This window comes from Ascaphus truei, chromosome 8, assembly GCF_040206685.1.
Source record: "Ascaphus truei isolate aAscTru1 chromosome 8, aAscTru1.hap1, whole genome shotgun sequence".
In the NCBI taxonomy this organism is placed as follows: Eukaryota; Metazoa; Chordata; class Amphibia; order Anura; family Ascaphidae; genus Ascaphus; species Ascaphus truei.
Genome location: NC_134490.1, coordinates 95,329,961 through 95,353,708, shown reverse-complemented (window position 1 = coordinate 95,353,708; position 23,748 = coordinate 95,329,961). Strand labels below are relative to the sequence as shown.

Below are 23,748 nucleotides of genomic sequence, written 5' to 3'. Positions count from 1 at the left end.
TGATTCCGGTTGTGCTCTGCCATTTCTCTCTTCTACTGTTATCTATCTCCAAGGACGGGGGCACACCCGAAGGTCTGGTGGGATCAACATGGACGCTGCAGTGGATTCGTGAGTTTTCTTGCTTGCTACATGGTCAGTTTATTCTACAAAGGGATTGGGGTATTGTTCATTGGGGTGATTAGCCTTTGGGTTCCTGGACAATTTGAGTGCAGTCTATGGTGGTTTACTAACTAGGATACCACACACAGTACCCTCCCGCCCCCCACAATTAAGAATACATCCCAGACCTCATATAGGACCTCATCTTCATACTATCATCATCATAGCTGTATACAGTTCTTAGCACCACGCATTATACTCGTGATAATCGAGGACCACCTGACTGGTTTTATAACAAACTTTCATAAATACAGTGCTTCCGTCAGCGCCCACTCAACGTTCAAATAGAGGCGCGTTAACTTAGTTTCTTTACTTGTGTGCAACCCAGCCCCCCTTTGTTGCTTCAGGATCATCAGTATTACCCCGGTTATACTAGGCCATATGAAAATCCTTGTTAGGCCTTTGCAAGTGACCACAATAACTCTGACCTGTTTGGGAACTGCCTCTTCCATACAGACAGTCTATGTATGCCCCTAATCTCAAGTGGGGCAGGTAACCTCTGGAGATTCCCTCAGCTGCGTCCCTCACTCCGTGTGCTCGCGTCTTCACTGCGATCATGTATCCAGGAAGTGACGCGTACGGAAGTGCGTCACTGTGTGTACAGAGGTGGAGGCAGAGCAGGAGTTCAAAGTCAGTAACTGGCAGCAGGGTTTCTTCCCGTTCAGCTATGGGAAATCTATGGGCGGGGAGGGGGAAAAGCAGGCGAGGAGGGGGAAGCAAGAGATGAAGAAGCAGGCGTGGAAGGGGAAGCATGTGGGGAGAGAAGAAGGCGAGGAGGGGAAGAATTTTTTTTAATGGTCGTGTTTAAATGAAGTCGGGGGGCGGCGTTCCCACACTTTTTTTGGACTCTAGCACTGATGTCCATATCCAAGAATACTAAATAGCTCATACAAACTGCACAATAATCATAATAAAGAACTGATCAAAACAAGACGTTAGACGCCAAAGTCAATCATACTCCCACAAACATCTTCATAACCGTTCCAAAGTGAAATCAGTAACCGACACCACTTGTGCTAAAGAGACAACTGCATTGTATCACCAAGGGAACCTGCAAACACTGCACCAAGTTATTTAAAAAGTGACGTAGTAATGAATGTTTTATCAGATTGTTTTCTCATTCTGTTAATAACAATTTGTGCAGTTCTCAGCTGCCTCTGCTTGTTTCTCCCCTCCCCCCCACTGTCTGTCTGTCTGTCTGTCTGTCTGTCTGTCTGTCTGTCTGTCTGTCTGTCTGTCTGTCTGTCTGTCTGTCTGTCTGTCTGTCTTAGGCTGGGGCCATAGAGGGTTGAGCCGAGCCGACGCTGAGGCTCACCTGCTGAAATCTGCACGATTTCATGCCCATGCAGGCGAGCCAGAGGGAGCGATCGGAGGCGGGGGGAGACTGAGGGAGGCGGGGCAGTGACATCGCTGGGCCAATCGCCCGTGACGCACCGACGTCGACGTCACGGCGCCGTAACGTTGACGCTGCTCCGCGCTGATTGGATGTTTTCAGCCGACAGCGCGCTGAAAAACAGCTTGGCTGTTGGCTGAAAAATCCAGCGCCTCAGCACACCTGCGGACTGAGGATGCAGGGGCTCAGCGCTGAGCGTCCGCACGGCTCAGCGCGGCCTGTCCTATGGACTCGGCCTTATACATACACAATTTTTTTTTTTAAACAGAGCTGAGCCATAGCACTAAGTTATGGGGACCCTTCAATTAGAATATATATCCAGTACAACAAACCTCACAATGATGAGACCCACAAGGTCGAAATAGCCGTCTGTGAGTGGTTTGACTTGCTATGCTGTGCTTACAAGCTGTGTGAACAGCAGAGCATTTGCTTATTAGGATTCCATGTAAAAATGGATTTCAGGCAAAAGGTGACACATTGTGTGCTTATTTGCATGTCATTTCCCAGAATCCCTTGCTGCAGTGGAAACACTGTATGCTAGGTGATAATGGTGAAAGGCAGGGTGCAGACCTGTCTAAGACATGTGAATATGCGCACAAGTGATATTCTTTATTGGCTATATGCCAACGGTGGAGGTTTTTTGCTGCCTTTTTCACCCACCATAACGTAAAGAGTGTGCGTGTACATATACATAAACACATATATACACAGGGAACATCATGCAACAGTGCTACAGTATGTTTGCTAGTTTTCTAGGGGAAGATGGCATTCAGCGCTCAAACGCAAAAGAAACAGTAGAGGAGCCCCTTCTACTTCCACCCACCTTCCTGGTGCTGGCTGTGACCACATGATCTCCCCCCCTCCCGCCCTCCAAGCAAGCTGGCGTTGGCAATTCATGGAAGACCGGTGGCACTTCTAGCAGCGAAAGGGTTAAGGGTGTATATTTAAATTTCATAACCTGCGTTAGGCTGGTTTTATAGTAACCGCTGGTGTGCGTCCGGGCACGGTGTTGCGTGCGACGCGTGCATTTTGTACTTATAATACAAACGGTATTGTGCACATCTAAGGGGCGTGGCAATGACATCATAGAGTTAGCCTGCACTGATTGGCTCACAGTTTCACGTGGCGCGCCAACAGCACGAAAAGACAAATGTCATGTCTTTCCTTAGATCTGTCGCGCCAATGCTCACGGCTGCGCGCGTCTCAACTATATCAACGTCAGGCTCACACATGCAATTATCATAGACGCGTGCACGCGCACTGTATTACAGGCCTTAAAATACTAGTCAGAGATCAGATGCTGTAAAGAGAGAATTGTCGAAAAGATGAATCACAGAATGACCAGCTGTGATATAACAGGACACAAGCCAGCCACACAAAAAAGCAGGAAATGTCCCGTGCAGCCAAATAATGTTCCAGAAATGTAGGGAGGAAAAGTGTAAACTGCACATAAGTGAACACAATAGACTTTTGGATATCCTTTAACGTGAGATACTTTTTTTTTGACCATTGAATGACTATTCGCCCATAAAATGGTACAGTAACCAAAAAGTCCTTTTCAACAAGTGCAAAGAACACGTTTTAGCGGCAAAAGTTTGTACTTTAAAGTACTTTATAACAGTATCATAACACAAATCAAAGCATTTTTTTATTGGATGACAAGGTACCCATGTCTCATTTCAAATTTTGTCCAAATATTATTTACACGACTTAATTTTTTTATGGAAAACAATGTTTAAATCTATTCTTTCCCTCTGAAACTTGACTGATACGTGTGCAGTCTCACGCAACATACAAGTCGATGAATACTTCAAGGGTAAAATCCCACTTCACAACGTAATCTGGAATTGCACTACCATGTGAACCCTCAATTGTGTAATATCTTCACTCCCCTTTTATGAGGTTTACTAATGTAAAAAAATGTAAGCTTGAAAAACACTAAGAAAAATGCTTTGCATCGGATAGGGACTAATTTAGGGGCTAATTATATGCCCATATAGAACTTAAAACACTGCATTGATATTAACGGAGGTAAAAGGCCGTTTTTAGAAATGTAAGTTTACCGCTTCGCCAGGCCGGGAAGATGGAAAAGGCATTTTTTTATTATTTTTACATTTGCTAGTTACGCAATGCACAAAACTTCCATTTGTGAAGAGACCTGGAACATCGTTATCTGCAATGCTATTCAAGTCCCTCTTCAGATTAATACTATACGAATTGTGCACAGCATAACTGACTAAATAATGCATTTATATACGAGTATATTTATGAATAATGCAAATTGCGTTCTGGGTCCCTCTTCCTGAACAGACGTCATGTAAAGTAACAGATAGTGTATCTTTTGGAGCAGTATTGCTTTTACGGAACCAAGAGAGTCTGAATCCATCACACGTAAAATGCAATACATGACATACAATGGCACCACTCACGGTGTAGTAAGCTTGTCTACTTCTGTTTAGATCAAAAATTAAATTACCTTTTTTGGACTTCGCCCCTATCTTCAGTTTTGATGGCCAAGCAATCTGCGTATTTGTTTCTTCCATAATCTGCAGAGGAAAAGTATGTGACTCTTTAGTAATTGGATAGCATTAAAACATTCTCACTGCCATGGCCAGGGATCGAAATCCCGGCCAGGAAACGTCTTTAATGAATACACTGAGCAAACCAATAGTCATTATCTGCCATCAATCTGGGTTTCCTTGAGAATACTGATTTTGTCATGATCTTGACAACTAATACATTAAAATAATTACAAACACATTACAAGCAGATTTCTTGGACTGAACAATGATGTCTTGTTCCAGGCTAATTTAACACCTTCATTCCGGGCGGGAAATACATTGTAATACAAAGCTATGAAGGGGTTACGTTCGTCTCCATCCTGCAAACAGTCTAAGCTTAGGTTTACACTATACAACAGTATGTCATTCTTGGGTCACTGTAGGGCACTTTAGGTTAATGTGCCTGCTGCAATCACTTATTTTCTTGTCAAAATCTAGTTTCTTCCAAGAGGAATTTTGGCAATGGTCCGGTGAAATGCAAAACTTCGGCTTCCAACACATCACTAACAGAGCCTTTCTGTAATGCATTCATAGTACTAAACTGACCACTCCACAGTTACATGGAAGTGCAAGCACTAGAAATAGGTTTGGCAAGTAATACAAGCCATTTCTAATGGTAGAAAACTCCAACAGCAATTCCATTTCCAAGTTGAGTTACTGTAGGTTTACATTTTTGGGGGTAAAACCAGGAATCCCTCTATATCTGACACACGCACTTAAAAATACACGTACTGTATTGTTCTAGATGTTTAATTACAAAATATACAACACTAATAAATACAGTGTTGTCCTGCTTTTCAGTAAGTGACTTTAAAGTTTACAGCTGTGGATAGCGGATATAAGGATCCAATGAATCATTCAACATCTTGCTTACTGAATGCACCTATAACCAAAAAGTGTTATTAAACAGATGAAAAAATATGTTTTACTTAGATCGTCATTCAGATCTAGCTGCATTTAATGCTGAATGCTGTGAAGACCTAAACAGGTTTACATTAACATTGATAAAATACATAATAAATAAGGTGTAGTCCCACTTCAACAAAAGTTAATTATTGGCTGTGATCGGTTTAAAGGGTGAAATCCTGATGTGTGCATTTCTTTTTATAAACAACCTAGATATGTATGAATATTTTAGAAGGCATCTGGAAATTCTCAAAGCTTTCATTTACTGCGGTGATGCTCAAAAGGGAAGTTATTGTAGGGTTTATCTTGTTTCATCCAGACAAATAGAAAGAAGGCCAACGCAGAACGATAAGAGCGGTGTAATTAAAATGCAGTACGACAACCAAAAGGAAAAAACGGCAAGGGAACTAAAGCAACCCCCATGTCTCAAGTTACAAGGTTTAAATATACTGTATATACATACGCAAAATCTGCAAAACCTCTACAGGGCCAAAATAGTCATTTAATGTCATGGTTATAGAAAGATGCAGTGCAGTGAAACTAGCTATTCTGCAGACTGTAGCATTGAAGAGCAACTTGTGTGAACATCTGTCCTAAGCATTTATTTTTATTATGTGTCTTAAAATATGTACTGTCCTGTGTGTTGGTAACAATTAATTCTAGGTTTCCAGAATTGCCACATTTGTTTCATTCACAAAATGTTGATATCTGTGGTGGAGAATTGGGAGACTAATGTTTTTAAAGTAGCAATATTCCCACTTTTTAGGTTTTGCCTTTTCCAGAATTGGGACAAGTAGGGCCTGTGGAACGAACCACACTATTCTCCGCTCCAGGGACACCTCCCCTCCCCCCCGGGACCCCACGCATTACCCCTTCCCTGGTTCCAAATACATTTACCTTTAAATGTACTAGAGAACAGTGTAAGAAAATAATTAAAATAATTAAAAAGAATTAAAATAAAAAGGTGGCCACCGGGGTCATACAATAGGAAGCTGGGATGTTGCAGCATCCCTTTGGCCCACAGAAGTGAGGCCTTCCAGGTGGACTAACCACAGGTTATTGCACATTCATTAAAACAGCAAAGGAATTATTAACAGAACATGAATATTAACTTTTGCGAAAACAGAAGTATAGTCCTGAGAAAGTGCGTTATATTAAACACTGGCTGCTAAACGCTGGGGACTTTTTTTTTTTTAAATCCGAGCCTCTGTAAATGTGAGCTCCGTGGATGTTTTCCCTTTCATTTAGCGCTGTACAAAACCCATAAACATACACACGTTCTGTTGCAGCGGTGCCCAATTCTTGTTTTAAATTGTGCAACCCTGGTTTTAAATAGCTTTGTTCTGTGGCCTCTTCCCGGCCTCTTCCACACCTCACACAACCCCCCCCCCCCCCCCGTCTCCGTCAGGTGCTGGGGGCGACACGGTCGAGGGGCTATGGCGTTTATTTAGATCGGCTGGCAGGGCGCATGGGCAGTCCGATCCCTGCCAGCAGTTCCCACCCGCCGCCCTTTTTTTGTGCATAGTTAACGTGGTTGATTTCGTTTGATTTAAAAAAAAGAGCGAGAGAACAAATGAGAAATATAAGAATAACTGAAGTTTGTATTCTCCCTCGCTGTCTCCCAGGTCAAGTCTCCTGACCTCGTGGGGGGAACACAAACTAAACGGGTGTTTAACCGCGAAAACTCACAAAGCTTTCCCGCTGTGGATGCAAAGCATTGTGGGGAACAACTTTATAAACTCCTACTGTAAGTGTGCAGTCTCAACCCGGCACTATAGTGGGTTCCTGACAAAAATAAATAAAAATTACCAAACCTCTAAGACAGGGGGGCGCAAACTTTCTTCCCTGCGCCCCCCACCAGCGGTCCCCTCACCTCCACGCTGGCATCATGACGTCGCATTGCCATGGCAACGCGTGTGAGAAGCCTCCGGAGCCAAGGTAACTTAGGTTTACAGAGGCACTGCAGCTCCCCTGGCAGTTAATTTAAGTGCCTTCGGGAAGTGTGCGGGGCCTCTCTAAACCCCGCACCCCCCCCACCACAGTCTCGCGCCCCCCAGTTTACGCACCGCTGCTCTAAGAGACACCTCACGAGCCCCTAGGGAAGGGGTCGGAAACGCATTTTCTGCTCCTACATGTGGCTCTCCTCTGTCCGCAGGTTGCCGCGCCCATCTGGCCGCCTCTCACTGTGCTTCCGGTAACTGCGGGGGAGGGGGGCCCCGGCAAGCACTGGGCTGGCCTGCCTCCTGCACTGTCCCACACCGGGCCTCATGCGGGAGTGTGCCACATCTTCCGGCGTGCGCCGTCAGTTACCGGCGGTACAGTGAGAGGTGGGAGCGGCAACCTGCAGACATTAAGGTAGAGAGTCAGGGGCTAGGAAGCCTCGCGCTCTTCCCCCAAAGCATTTAAATGAAATGCCGGATCGCGCACAAGGCCTCCAGGTTCCTTTACCTGGTCTCTGGTGGCATGTCGCCATGGCAACGCGGCATCAAGTGATGTTGTGATGTTAGAATATCGGAGACAAGGTAAGGAGAGGGGGCGCAGGGGATAAAGTTTGCACCCCCTTGGTGTAAGTAAATATACATATATATTTGGGGGGTAGTGTGTTTATTTGTTGGGGGGGTAGGGTTTGCGTGTATTTAGGGGCGTTGTGAGTTTTGGGGGGTAGTGCATGCATGTAAATGACAAACTGTTTTTTGCACAGAAAAACAATGAAAAAACTAAATCTAGGGACTTATTGTGAGATGCATTTTAATCCCCCACATATTTTTTCCTTTCCCTAATTCTGATTAAAGTGTGTTGTATGTTGGATGTTAATGCTTATACTGTACAGTATATACCTGGTGTGTGTGCAGTATATGTATGTGGGGGTGTAATATTCATGCATGTGTTGGACAAAGAATTTATTTATAAGATGGCTCTTCCTTGAAAGGTTGCAGACTCAGGCCCTGGGGTTCACAAACCCACTGTTGGGAATCACTGTTCTATTGCATCTTTGCATCTTCAGTACAAAAAATGAATACCCACCTGCTAATATGGTAAAGATACATATTTCATTTAGCAATCGCAGTGATACAATCCAGACTTCCTACAGCAGTAACTAACAGGGGTGTAATTAGGGCTACAAAGCTAGAGGGCAAAGTTAACTGGTAATGGGAATCAGTCAAACAGGCTGTGTACGCTACCGACGCCACGAGGGCCCCTGATAACTGCGCATCCATCAGAATCCCTTAATTAGGTTAATATGTGCCACGCCATTTGAGATATTTTTCAATATTTATCAAGCACCATTGTTAGATAAAGAATATACTCATCATTTCTATTAAACAGAGTGAGAAATGAAAAGCAGCTCACTGCGGGAAGGTTAAAGGATAAAGATACAACGTTGTTCCAATTCAAAGAATATTATACACCGCATACTCTGCAATCGTTTGATTACTGTTATTCCATCATTGCAACGCCCAACCAAACACCATTATAAAAACTCGCATATAGTAAAGTGCGTCAAACATTCCCAATCGACATACAATATGCTTAGAGATTAGTAAAGCACAGACGTCATTGTACAGTAGAAGAATTTTAAACTACTGTCTGTCAATCAATGATGCTTCAAACCACATCAGACCATACATATGCAAGTTATTAAACAGAAAAACAGGAAATGCCTATCATTTTTAAAAAGCAATTAAGGACTAAAGGCAAGAACAGAAGAGTGGTTCAAATGCATCTAGCATATATAGTTTCCAGCCATCTTTAAGCAAATATACACAGCACAATGACATTTACTATTGCAGTTCAACATTGAACATCTCAAACCAAAGCCAGTGCAACAACATATTAATTGCAGTATCCAATTTCCCACTAGGTCTTCCCTCTGCTAGCTTTTCATGCTTTGTATTTAGAAGAACCAAATTTCAGAGTCAAGCTGCTACTGGGCTTGATAAAGATATACAACTGTACGTACAAATCTTAGTCTATACTTTATCGTCTGCAGCACATACTGTATGCAATGCAGAACAGAACCACATGTATTAATCAGCCCTTTAAGCATTTATAACATATTATAGCTGTAAGGTGGTTTATGGTAGAAGCTTAGTGACTATGGACCATAATGTGGATGCAGAATTCTCTGTTTAAATACAGGAAAGAAAACAAAGATGAGGATGGAGCTAAACCCACACAGAAAAAACATGCATACTATAAAGAGGAGGATCGAGCTATACACCCACAGAAAAAACATGCATGTTACAAAGAGGAGGATGGAGCTATACCCCCACAGAAAAAACATGCATGTTACAAAGAGGAGGATGGAGCTATACCCCTAAAGAAAAAACATGCATGTTATAAAGAGGAGGATGGAGCTATACCCCACACAGAAAAAACATGCTATTATAAAGGAGGCGAAGGGATCATTAGATATTTTCAGAATCTAGCGTGTCTTAAATCGGAAGGTTACATTTAAAAATGGGGCAACCTGCTCTCACACACACAAGCCACAACTCTCCGCGATCATACAGCTGGAAATCCCTTCTTACACTGAAAAACTGCAATGGGCTCTAAATTATAAACCAAGTCTGAGGATGAAGGTTAGATCCTGCAAACTGTTACCTACAGCTCTGTGCACTGGGCAGAGCGCGCTCGTTCTGCAGCTTCAAACATTATTACAATCTACCTCGTTTCAATGAAAAAGTTTTTTTTTCTTTTTAGTTTTAACACCTTATGTTTTCTTAATTCTGCCACAACTTTGGGGGGGGGGGGGCGCGAATCAGTTTGACTAGTTTTTCAACTATATATGTTCATTTTAAAGAAACCAATAATATAAAGGGGGAGGGGGAACAATCACAAAATATCAACCTGAAATGATCACTGCAACCCACATTCATATCTTGAATTAAAAGATTATGCTTTTATTTAGATTTGGATTGTAAAATAGTTATTCGAGCCAAATTTTAAGCGTCCGTATATTGACTAGCAATGAAGCTGCTTGGGGTCTTAAAAGTGATCATAGGCTCGATTCTGTACCATATTAAGGCCTTATGCAGGGTTGGTGTTTGTAGCAATCATTTGATGACAAAATCTCCAGAGGAAACTGCCCTGTATATGACACGCCATATTCACCATATACTGTAGTAACTAATGGGCAAAAAAGGGAATTTAATCAGTCAATTCATATGCAATGTACAAATGTACTGTCAATCTGCTAAATGCTTTATTCTTCCAAACATGCTAATCTACTAGGTCTCACGTTGCTTCTTTAATTAAAGACTTGTACCCAGATTTCCTAAGTGGTGCCAATTAATGCACATAGCACTGTTAAACGAAAGAGCGGTAACTTGATTTACATGTAACATGGCTCTGGCTCTCACCCTTTAAAATGTCCTTATAATGCCCTAGGGCGTAGCACCCGAGCGGCACTTACTGATGTTCAGTGAGCACTGTGGCATGTTTTGCAAACTTTTAGAAGAGATCCCATTCCCACTTCAAGGAATTGTGAATGCACCAGAAGAAACAGAGCCCTCTTGTGCTGGCCACAGAGTGGATTGTGACCGGTATACCAGCAATTACATGGCTGGGGTGCTAAAATGTACGTGGCACTTGGGTGCCATGGACCTTACAGCACAAAAAGGTAAAAAAAAACAAAAAAATGATCTGAGGAAAAGAAGTGTAGCAGCTAAATTGAAATAAAAACCATTAATGCTCAGGGTTCCTGGCTATGTCACTCTATAGATTAATGACCAACCAAAAACAAACAAACTTGTAGCCCTGTTGCCTTGCAGGACCATCTGATAATACTAAAATTGAACAACTCTGGATAGTTATTATAGGAAAATATATACACTATGTCCATAAACAATGAACGTTTACAAGGATGACACATCCCACCTCTCACAGCACACCATCACTGCTGTTATCCAGATGTTAGGCCAGTAACATTTAGGGCAAGAAACCACTGTATTCTTCTTGCAGGAAAATAATTGTTGGGCGTACTTATCTTTGTCTAGCAACAAATGGTATTTCTAAAACAGGATTCATGTGTCCAAAAATCTGCCAACACGCCAATGTGTTTCTGACTCAAAATGCCCTCTAATGTTATGAACATATCAACTTCATTTGTTATCTCCAGTGGAATTTCAGATGTTTATTATTTCTTAAGTACTGGATCTTATTTTACTGCAATTATTACAATTTGTAACAACTTACATTTTTCCATATCATCGTGCTTTGCTGCCAATACTTTTGCTCCAAATGTAAATAAAAAAATATTTATAGTTTCAGCTTGGTACATTTACAAACTAATATTTAAGATGTTTTTAAATGCATGTACAGTAGTTGTCCGTTTTAGATCAGTGATCACATTTAACCCTTCACACATACTTCACTTCTATTGGGTAATTTGTTCCTAAAATCGACAGGTCATTTAAAACATACGGCTCATATAAAAGCTATCCCACTTCCAAAAAACCCCCACATTATCACACTATTTACTCTAGTACAGTACATATCTACCTTAAGCAAATGTAATAATTCTAAAAACAGAAAATTCAAATTTCAATAAAAAAAAGCCCCAGACATGTAAGGAAGGGGCGGTCCCTCCCAAAAGGTGCTGTGATGTCCGGCCAGGGGGAGGGGTAAGGAAGGGGTACTTCAAGCAATGGGGAGGGATCATAACTTCCTCTTTCTTCTAGGATCTACTGGTGTTCAGATTTTCAAGGTATCCTGATCCCAGAGAGATGGCTGCACAGCGTGGAAGAAAGTCACAGTCTGAGGGTCCAGCAGAGATGATATGGACGCAGTCAGTTAGTGGCGGAGACTCGTGAATGAGGGCGCTGGAGGAGGAAATGCAGCAGCGGAGTCCTGGGTGGCTCCCGGCTCACGTGCTGTGTGGGGAGGTGGGGGATTTCGGTCAGAGGGATCGCCCGGTGCAGCAGAGTGGCGGAAGCAGAAGTGGAAAGTAGAAAAGGGGGAATTTTATTTTGTGGTTTTTGCAACTAGCGCAGATCGGGTGATTTCTGGGTCCGCAGATTTTTCTGGGGCGGGTTTGGGAGGGGTAGCACGTGTCACTGTAATTTGCATTGTGCATTCTGGAATCCATTGGCGAAGTGTCGTTTTGATGATCCTCCAGCGGATGGCAGATTGGTGGAGCGCTGGCACGAAATCAGCAGATTGACGCGGATTTGGGATATATGGTACAGAGCTTGTACGGATTTCAACGGGAAAGTGCAGATTTTGATAGGATCGTGGATTTTGGGGTAAAATTCATGCAGATTTAGCAAAAGGGGTCTGATTTGCCATGTGAAGTTCTCACAGATGGACAAGCAGGCGGATTCCTTGGTGAAATCCATGTGGATATGACACAAGGGCGAATTTCAGGGTTAAAATTCGCGCAGATTGGGATGCAAGGGTGGATTCCGGGTAAAATCCATGCAGATTGGACACAATGGTGGATTCTGAAGGTAAAATCCGCCCAGACTATCCAAGTGTGGATCCGCATAGATAGAGACATCATCATATCAGTCGACGGATGTCGCACAATGGAGCAGATTGTTGAGTAAAGGGAAAGGGAAACTATTTTTTATGCTTTTACCCATCTTTAGTAGCAGGGTGGACTCCAGCGGCGGAGGCCCGAAGGTGTCAGGATCTGGGCTGGCAAGCACAAGAACAGGACGCATCATGAGGAGAGGGAGCAGAGACATGCCTGCACGAGGCAAAGCTGCCCAAGCGTGGGCTATTGCAAGGAGTGGAGTCTGTGGCCACCCAAGGCAGCAAAAAGTGGTGGAACAGGAACGACAAGTCGCACTAGAGGGGAGGGCGGGGATGTGGCCAGAAGGGGGCAGTGTTAGTTTTAGGGCACTTACACAGGAGGGACAGGTAGAGATGGAGATGAGTAGTGGGGTGGATCAGGGGAGGTGGTGAGCAGGAGGAGGCAGATCGTCCGGGGGGAGGAAGTAGTCGCTTCTAGAGAGTAGTCGCTTCAAGATGGCTGCTGGTACTAAGAGACCGCATGCTGGTCTGGGCTGATGGGAAATTAACTGGGACAATACCACCTGGCAAGGGGAGGGGGAGCAGTACATCCTGGTAAAAGGCAGGGGGTTTGCCAAGGCAACTGGCTGAAGCCAAGAAACCCACAAGGGGTGGCAACATTGTTGCAACAGCGAGGCTGAGGAGTGCTGGCAGCCTGAAGGCAGAGAAAACACAATCCTGGTCCAGGACAGCTGAATAGATTACACAATTATAAAATACACAATGCTGTACAGATTACATTCACAAATAGCCCAGAGGCAAAGCTCAGATAAACAAAGGGTGTCACAGAAAGCACCTCCCATTTCCGCCCGCGCCCGCATGCAGTATAGATGCGATCACTGCCTTTAGGCAGTCTGATCGCTCAGCGTGCGGACGCGTCTGCACTGTCTGCCCCTGTATGGACGCAGTCTTAGGGAGGAGGCCTTCCAAATTATAGTGTCAGTGCCTTCCCATCCAGGGAAGAGGGAGGAGCTCAAGACCTTCCTGGGGTTGAGTGAACCAAGATCTGTGTATAGCACAAGACCTCAAAACATTATCTGCTGGCCAGCACCATCCAAGGGCCTGAACCCCATTCTCCACTATATGCAGCGCTGTTATATACTTCTGGCTCAGTCGCAGTCTACAGAGGTGGTGCTTACTGGAGCTGTACTTAATGCATTGTACTTCCTGATATAGTCAGTCTGCCTCTACCGTGAGAGGGGCAAGATTTACCCAACTAAGCTGCAGGGCTCTGGCAGGCTTGAGGCCCACCCTCCGGGGAGCGGTGAGGGAAACCAATACTGTACCTCATACCACCAGGGGATAAGGGAAGAGCAAGGACCACTCTCTGTGCCCTTTGGCCAGGAGTGAATCCAGGGACATCCTGAGGGTGAAGATCCTTCTATTGCTCTCTACCTGTGGCTGCTGAAAAAGGAACCCAAATAAAAGCATCCCGAGTTGTTATAATACCTCCTGCCTAAGAGTGAAGTCTATTGGGAGGAGGAGGGGGGAGGTGTTGGAGCACTGCAGTAAAAAAATACCAGGCTGGCGGCGGCGTGCCACAAAATAACTTTAATGCGGCATATAAGCCCTGCTTAAAAAGACAGAACAATTCTCTGACGCGTTTCGTCTAAGCGACTTTTTCAAAGAGTCTTTGAAAAAGTCGCTTAGACGAAACGCGTCAGAGAATTGTTCTGTCTTTTTAAGCAGGGCTTATATGCCGCATTAAAGTTATTTTGTTGCACGCCGCCGCCGCCAGCCTGGTATTTTTTTACTGCAGTGCTCCAACACCTCCCCCCTCCTCTTCACTTACCTGGTTGTTCAGTGCTGGGACGGATGCACGCCAAGGAGAACAGTGGTGAGGTTTCTTTCTCCCCCGAACGGACAGCTCAACAGGCACAGGCTGAGACAGCCCCGTGAGTCTCTGCACTCCCTGCTCAAGGACCCGCTGGAAACACGTGACCCGCCAGAGAAGGAACCGCCGGATGGGACAAGCACTCCGGTCAGGTTAGAGGTCTCTCTTTCCCCACAGCGGTTTACTCTATGTGCCTGAGTTTTATACTATATATATCTATCTATATGAACAGATGAATTTAATGGGGGAACCTACACACTGTTCATGAATTATCAATAACCACTGATCCCTTGAAGACTGCGATAACGGTCTTCAGCCAACATCGATTTGAAGCACCCTTTTAGGGTTTATTCCCTTACCAACCTATTGGGAGGAGGGGACGTTATTCTTCTGCAGAGACTTCCTCCCATACAGCTGGGGGCTGCACGAAATGGAGGCGCTGCACCCGAATGTAAAATGCAGGCAAGACCCCAGAAGCCTGTCCTGTTATTCCCCTATACCACCATGCGGGAGACCCAGGGCCCCCTGTTACCAGCAGGTATGCACCACCCTAAGCCATGTAACCAGAGTGAGTTTCCCACAGAGAGGCCCTATGTGAGATTGGGTGGGGGAAACAGGGTTACAATTATAATCACAATTTAAGGATTACATTGGAATTTATTACATCTTTGGTGTACATATCAGCCTAAGCACAGCAACCCAGACATGTGAGCAATAGACATTCTGGACAGGATGAATCCCTTCCTCCGTTTCATTCCCATGGCAGCAGACACAGCTTTTGCATTGCACTTGAGACGCAACACATTTCCCACATACTGTCGAGTGTTGTAGTCAATGGAATCTGGTATAGCAAATAAGCCTTAGGCCGCGCGTATAGTGTCGTTGATTGCGACGGCACCTGTCGCCACAGGCGAAAGTTATATTTCGCTGGGCGATGGCGGTTCGGGTTTCCTGGCATTTGATTGGTTCATGGGCTATCACGAGGCGACAACCCTTGAAAAATCAAATTTTGCTGGCTACCAGTTTTCGCGACCTTACTATAAGCGCACGCGGCGGCGGTAATGCATTTGTTTTCGGGCGACGTCGCGTCACCGGCACTATAAGCGCGGCCTTATACTGTATGTGGCAGTAGAGCACTCGGCCCTACTTGCTAAAACATGGTGAAAAGCATAAGAGAAAAAAAAAATAAAGCCAGTTAAAAAGCCTTAGCCAAGCCTAATAATTTCAAGCGTTCAAATAAATTATGCGCTGTTTACAGTTCAGTCTGCCAGATGGCACTCAGAAAACCAACAGCATGACTTATATTCTGACACCGACTTCGACCAAGAATCTAGGTCCTTCTTGTCAACTATACTGTAGGTGGTACTCCAAAAATATGTTGATTGGCATGCTCATTTTTGTGACTTCATCCTCTGTGTAAGGGCATTGACTTAAGTAACTTCAAATAAAAAAAATTCATATGCACATGATCCATAGTGCCAATCTTACCAGAATATTTGCTTGCGATAGTGTGGCGGTCCAACTCCATTGTTGTACTATGAAACTTGGTGATCAGAACGTACGATTCAGCTAATCATTGCTACTGAGGGCAGGCACGCCAACAGAAATCTGGGAGCATGGGATAAATGTAAGGAAGAGCCCCCCCCCCCTTCCCAAACCATAGCACATCTACCATGAAAATATCTGGTACGGTATGAGCCTGGGGGGAGGGGGAGTGGCAGGGTGTGGTAAAATATGGGCTGGGGATGGTAATGTAAGGTATTGGCCTGGGGGGGGGGGGAAGAGAGGGGTGAGTAAGTTATGGTCCCAGGGGAAAAAGGGGGCTAAGGTATGAACATGGGGGGGTACGGTATGGGCCGAGGAAGGGAGGGGGTAAGGTATAGGCCTGGAGGTTTGGGGGTGGGGAAGAAGGTATGGGCCTGGGAAAGAATAGGGGGTAAGGAACAGGCCTGGGAGAGTAGAAGGGGGGTAAAGTATGGGCCTTGGAGTAGTAGGGGTATAGGACTAGGAGCAAGGGGAGATTAAATTGAGGGTGGAGCATGGAGGCTCAAGGAGGAATCTGCAATGGCCGGCAGAAGGACCTTCAGATGGCCCGCAGGGAGCCTTGGATTGGCTGCTGATGGCCCATTGAGATGCCTGGCTGGGAGCCTTGGAACCAGCAACAACCCACAGGGGGGCCTGCGAATGATCCAGGTGGGGGGGGGGGAGAAAGAGGATGCGAGAACTTGAATGTGGGTTGGCGGAACAGCCCAACCAGGAAGATTCAAAACACACTTTTTTCACACCTGTGCAGTTGCCTATATCAGCTTGGCGCCGCTTGTGAAGAAGGCCCCGAGTGGCTCTCGTACCCAGGCTACAATTAAGCTGGTGTATCAGCTATTTATTTTTTACCGACATGGCGTGACATGGTGCCCGAGCCGCCCGACTAAGCAGTCCCAGCTTTCTGTCCATGTCAGCGGCCTGACCGAGGGTATGTTTTTATTTGTCACAGCCAATGAATACATCAAAAGTCCAAAAATATATGCGGGGGAAATAACTTAGAGGATAGCTGGTACCCAAAAAAGTTGCACACATTTTTGTAGTTCCTGAAATAAGTTAAAACTTTCTATAAACAGTAAACAGGCTAATCTTCCCCATGCGACAATCACTCCTTTCCTACACTACCTGCATTTACTCTAAAACGCCCATCTCAAATGACCCTTTATACTTTATTCAGTTTGTTTCCCGTGAGGAACGAGCGATTTACCTGGGAGCCCACAAGTTCAGCAGATATTGCCCTTTTCACAATCTTGCTCGCACACTTTCTGCGTTCAGTCATTTTGATTTTCCAGAGGGCGAGTTGCTGAACTGAGAAGCAGTAAGACTTCTGGTCTTGAATGGGTGGGAGGGGGGGGCAATTACACAGAGGGTGCAATGCATGCAACTGTGATAATGCCACTATCAAATGGAAACGCCAATGAACGTCAAGGGAAGTTTCCGTAGTAAAGTTCCCAATCAGCACTGCCACAGTTTAATGACTAACCCCATTGAGCCAGCTGTGTTAAATTCAGTGTCTTGTCTGAATTTCTGTATTTAAAAAATATCAAACATCTTGAAAAGACGGATCCAAAAGCCTGGTCTGGATCACCTATTGTGCCTTTCTTATACACAGTTTACTGACCAATTAAGCTTGGATGGGCCAATTTTTACTTCACACAATAACTTTTTTTACCTCATAAGACTGCACAATTGTTTACAAAGTAAGGTGGTGTTTTCACATCTTTACCTCAAGACCAAAGCATATTCTACAGGGAAACAATCTAATGGTGAATATTAGTCACTGATAAAGATGGCAAAATGGTTTCATACATTTTGGAACTTATTGCACTTTGAAAAATGTAAGCTGTATAACGAAAGAAATAAGAATCTTTGACAAATATTGCTGATTTTGTGTTGCTAAAGTTGGCAAATATTATCCAGTTTCGAAAAGAGTCAAGTGTGACACTTCTTTCCTCTCGGAGAACCAGCAAATAAGCATTCATTAAATGCGTCACCAATTTGCACATGTATTACAAATTACGGGAACCAGAAAAGGTTCGCCCATCTTTACCCAGTGGAAATGGCATTAAAAAGGTAGTTGTATTTGATACTTGAGGAACAAAACAGTATACAACTTTAATTTCAGGGAAACCCATCCATTTTTTCCCCAATTTCCTATAGCTGAATGCATTGCATCAGCTACTTTGGATAGAAGGGGAAACCATTTACATTGACTGTAACTGGTTTCAGAAAGCCCTGCTGGTAATCAACAACAACAATATGTTTCCAGTGTTTACAGCTACATGTACAATTTGGCATTTTGTAGCCATGCCCGGCCCTGTGAGAATAAAGGCAAAGACCTCAATGATCCATCTTAAGGAAACATGAAGGATGTTTTCTGGAATGAACAAGGTAGATATGCCAGGATGGATACTTGACAATACTCAGAGGTGCTAACACAGATACAAGTTGGTATGTTCTTTAAATTAGAGCAAGCAGCTGGCATAATACTGCTCCATTTAGCTTATTCAGCAAATTATTTCTGCAGCTCAACTGGAGACATGCATAATTCTCATGTAACCCAATCTGAAATGTTTCACTTTTGGCCAATAGCCTTCTTTATCCTAACAAAAATGTAAAATCCTAAACACAGATCATTTTCCAAGTGAAGCAATTAAGTAATTAAGTAATGCCTTTAAATAGCAGCACATAGGTTGTCCGTTTCGGATATATACACACTTTTTCCCCTGCGCTGATCCATGCACCCCTGACCATTGGGGACCACCCAGTTTCTGAAATATTTCTAGCCTTTTGTGCCAATGATTGACAACAACAAAAAACAAACCTGACTAAGTTACCACTTTCAATTGGCACCCGTAGCTAGGCGAACTTCGGTGGCGATAGTGTGGTGGAGAACTGCTTGTATCTTGGAAACAGAGAGGGGGGTGCACAAAGGTCAGGGGCACTGCAGAGTGACACTACGGTCCAGGGAAAAAGGCCCCAGTACCAAAAAAGGAGCAAAGCAGACTGCAGCTTTAACGAAAAATTGGTTTGAAATCTGAGAACTGACAAGTGCACATGGCAAAAAAGCATTTGTACTCTTACTGTAGTCACAAATGTGACTGCAAATATCCTCAGATTTTTCAATGACAAAATAACCTACAAAGGTTTTGCATATCTACACATGTTACCACTGTGACCTAATCTATGATTAAGCCAGAAATGGTGAAGACCAGATAACAATAAAGGCATACCCCGCATTAATGTATGCAATGGGTTCAAAGCATGTTTGTAAAGCGAAAATGTACTTAAAGTGAAGCACTACCTTTCCCCCTCTTATCGATGCTTCGGTACAGGTAGGGAGCCGGTATTGCTGTTCAGGATGTGCTGACAGGCGCATGCGCGTGCTGCCGTTTGCCTATTGGGCGAGGGGAATCAGCGCGTCACTACTATGGCAGTCTGTAGGGCAGAATAAGTGTCCGTACTCTAAGCGAGCGTATGAACACTAGTCTAGGATTTATATGGGGGGGCATGCTTAGGAAGTGGGTATCCTTACGCGGGGGAGTCTCTTCAGGGGGTTTATCTAGGGTTGCCAGGTGTCCAGTATTGAATCGGACTGTCCTGTACTTTGGACACTGTCCAGTAAACAAATTAGGAGGTAATACTGGAAATCTTTGTGTATACCGGTATTACCTCTGGACAAAGTGACCTGACCGGCTTGAGGGGGCAGCCGGATTTCCCTGGGCAGGGTGGGACAGGGGGCTGGGCAGCTTCCTCCATCCTGGTTGGCTTCTGCTGGGCAATGCAGCCAATCAAGAGGAGGCGTCAGGAGCCTGGGGGTGGGTGCAAGGAGGAGGAAGAAACAGCATGGAGCATGTGCAGCGCGCGTCACACCTTTCACCCTTGTGTCCAATATTTTTGGAAAAGCACCTGGCAACCCTAGGTTTAGCCCCTCACATCCTTTAGTGATGAGCAATGTATTGCTATTCCGATGCTTATAAGCATCTTAAGCCTTAAGTAATCCTAGGGCTCATAAATTAATTAATTAGCCATGCTTTTATGATCACTGTAACTACTAAGATTACTACTACTACTGGTTTTCCCTAAACGTGTCCCCCCAAAATCATCGCATAGATCATTTTTGCCAAAGAAAAATAAAGACCGTTAAAAAAATGACAATGTAACATAACATGACAATGACAAGCTTTTTTTTGTGTCAAGAACCATCACTGCACTGTATCAGGCAGACCATAGGGTTGCCATTTTGTTCCCCAGAATACCATTACTCTCATCTTTGTTGTTAATTGGCTCTCCCTTCCCAACTCCCAAGTGAAAGTAATAACATCTCAGTACATATAAAACCCCTCTCCTGACCCCCCCCTCAAGTACATATAAACCCCCCCCCCTCCCCAAATACATCTTTAACCCCCTCTCCCCAAATAGATCTACATTACCTTGGGGATGGTGTCAGGCTGGGTCGGGCTGCCGGTCCTCTCCTTGCCGTTGGGCCCAGCTCTCCCACAGCTGTTCCACGCTGAGCGTCTGATGCTGGCGCACGCCAGGTTTCATGCCAGCGCGCACAGGAAGCTGAGCCCACTTGCTTCTGGCACGCACCAAAGACAGACGCCTGGCACGTGCCTGCATCAGATGCTCGGCGTGGGACAGAGTGGGGAGAGGCCTGCAGCTGGGAGAGAGCCGGGCCCGGGGCCAAGAGGACTGACAGCCGGGCCTGGTCACAGGTCAGGCCCAACTGCTCTGTCTGGCTGCCGAGCCCCCCACAGTCACCTGTCCCAGCTCTCCCCACCCAGTGTCAGCGGCCCTGATAGCCAGGGTATCACATCAGGTGGGATACAGTTACTCACTTTAAAATGTTAGAGTCACTAGGGCTATTCTTGGTAGCCGTTTTATTTTAATAAGTCTAATTAAAGATATCATTTTTATAAGTTTACCAATGATTTAAACATTGCATTAACACGAGCTACCATCATTCCAAGATTCCCCTTATGATTGGGTTATTAGGGTGTGCACCAATAAGAGGATTCACTTCTCTCTACTGTAGCTACCTTTTTAGAGTTTAATAGTCTGACTCCCCAGGTAGCACCCCTTCACTGCTGGATTACACCTAGCTCATTTATCTAGGCTGGTGTGGCGAAGTTTCTCCCCTCGTCAAACCCCCATCTTTCCTTATACAATAGTAACATCTAAGACTGGAACCCAAACTTGATTTGATTAGTTTCTGTCTGGTTAGAAAACACAAGAAAAGTTTCCCTACTGAATGCACTCACTGTGTGAAATGTGTAGAGATGTGATAGATAAAATCCTTTTATTAGCAATTAAAAAATATTGTAAAGAGGGACTTGGTATAATGGTTCAAAACCAGTCCCTTCAACCACTTCCTTATAAGCTACTAACAATATATCTAGTGCTCAAATCGGACATTCGCTCATTTAATATCATATAGAGTCCCCGTTATATCAACACAGGGCTACTGTCAAGGCTGCTTAGTCGCATGTAATAGTACACAGCTCAGTTTGTTTCATTTCTACCGCAAAAATATAGTGTTTTTAGTAAATCCTAGGTAGGAGAGACAAATATCCCTACTTGCGTGCACAGGATCACTATTCCTGTAAGTGAGTGAGCTTTCTAGTTGGCAGTGTTTATTAAATGGCTATGTATAAATACACAGAAAATGTCTTGTTTAAAACAAATATCTGCGGCACACATACAAGTGACGTGACCACAAATCAACCATATGTTATAAAATCGTGTATTGATCTACCCTACTAAGTGTGTATCAGAAAATTGGGTAGTAATTAAGTGTCTTGCCCTGCATTCACAGTAGGGTATACTAGAGTCTGTATCTTCTACCCTTATACACTGTTAGAGCTTATATTCACTTTTACTGTATGCAGAGGCACACTCAAAGTGTATATTTGCCTTGAGGCACGGTTCACAGACCGTATCCAGTTACAGCCTCTAACAATATGAATGGCAGTATAATGGTAGCTAATAATATCCTGCGAACATCACAGCCAGCACTTACCTATGTACTTATTCATTTACAAATGTAGCAAGTTGTTCAGCATTGTACTACCCAGCATGTATGTAGCCGATTTTAGTAGCTATATGCTGCTAGTGTATATACGTAACTGGTAGTGAGTTGCAGTAATAGATATTTGGAACATAGCCACCGTTTAATGAACATACATATATCAGTCACATTTATCATTTTTTTTTTTTTTTTTTTACAAAGGTCAAGACTGCTTATGTCTAAATCGTCATAAGTAGCCTTACAGGGTGGCTGTGAGTAACAGAACCACTGTACTCGTATCAAGGTCTAAAACCATACAAATGCAGCTGTACTCATCTGTGGATATTTCCAGCATGTGTCTGCTCCGTCGCTGCTACCCGACGTACGTTTCACGCTTGCTAGCGCTTTCTCAAAGGCAATTCTAATAAGTATGTGTAGAGTATTTATATGGAGGTGGTAGTCATGGTAACAAGCATTCAGTTAACCCATGCAGGTAGCACACTAGTTTGCAGTCACATTCACATACTGGTATTTGGAAGGGAGAAAAAGGAATAAAGGCAGATTGCTTACTAGTAATGTTAAAGTGAGCATAATCTTGCCCATAAGGCCATAGATTAATATTATTAAAGGCTTTATACCCAGACAAAGATGCAGAAAGGATCCAAATATCAGCACAGTAAGAACAGGGAGTAAAACATAGAACTACTGTAGGAGCAACCAAGTGAACAGAGCCCAGAGTACCTAGTATAGGGATTTAGGGAAACCAATACTCAGAGAAGTGCACAATAGCTATGGCAAATATTGCAACATTTAAATAAAAGGGAGAGAATACGAACCCCTCATTGAGGCCCTGTGGGGACAATGTCCCCAAGTTGTAAATCCAACGTGATTCTCGTTGCAATATTTCGGTATCCCAGTCCCTCCCCCCTCCCCCCGGATGTTCCTGGGGAGTGATTTAATTCCTAAGAATTTTAGATCCAAAATATCACCCTGATGCATATAGTGCATGTGGTTTGCCAATGGAGTATTCCTAAGATTCCTAATATCACCCAGATGTTCTAATATTCTGTGGCAAAATTGGCAAGTGGTCTTACCCATGTATTTTTTCCTACTGTACATACGCAGATAACTTGATAGACAACTCCCATCGTTTTACAAGTTATGAAATGTTTGATTCTATAACTACGGCTATCAACCCAGTTATAGAATACTTTGCTTGGACTATGACAGGCAGGCCTTACAGTAATTGCATTTGAAGTTCTCAACCGATCGGTTAGCCAGCCATGTATCCTTTGTTGGTGGTTGGAAATGACTATGGACTAAAGTCCTTGATGTTAGTAGCTCTTCTGCAGACTAACGTAGCCTGTGTGTTGAGAACTTTACGGAGGTCCTCGTCTTCCATAAGGATGTGCCAATACCTGTTAATAATATTAGATGTGTCCACTGATGGTTATATGTTCTTATAAAATCATACAATGTGTTTCTCGTTTCTCTGTTCCCTTTTGTCTGCTAGGAGATTATGATCTGTAGCTCTTGCTCTGTTATACGCTCTCTTAATTGCACGATTACTATACCCCCTTTCTCTAAACCTTTGTTTTAACAAGATTGCTTCTTTTTTAGAATTTAATAAAGACTAACAATTCCTCCTGATATGGAGGAATTGCCCGACTGGGATGCCCATCACCTGGTGACGGGGAAGGTGACTGTCAGCTCTTAAAAGGCTATTTGTGGCTTTGTCTTTGCGGTGTAAGGTGGTTTCTATTCTGCCAGATGATCGTGTGATTGTTAGATCCAGGAACGTTATTACAGTTTCACTGATCTGACTCTA

The 23,748-nt window shown here is 44.0% G+C and overlaps 1 protein-coding gene across 3 annotated transcripts in view; it reads right to left on the bottom strand.

Annotated features, from left to right (window-relative positions):
* The window catches only part of BICC1 (BicC family RNA binding protein 1), a 317,587-nt gene that overhangs the window by 146,545 nt on the left and 147,294 nt on the right, over nucleotides 1-23,748 (bottom strand). For all 3 annotated transcript variants that reach the window (XM_075612943.1, XM_075612944.1, XM_075612945.1), the window contains one exon: nucleotides 4,029-4,098. In XM_075612943.1, coding sequence (XP_075469058.1) covers nucleotides 4,029-4,098 — 70 coding nt within the window. The remainder of the gene's footprint in view (nucleotides 1-4,028; nucleotides 4,099-23,748) is intronic.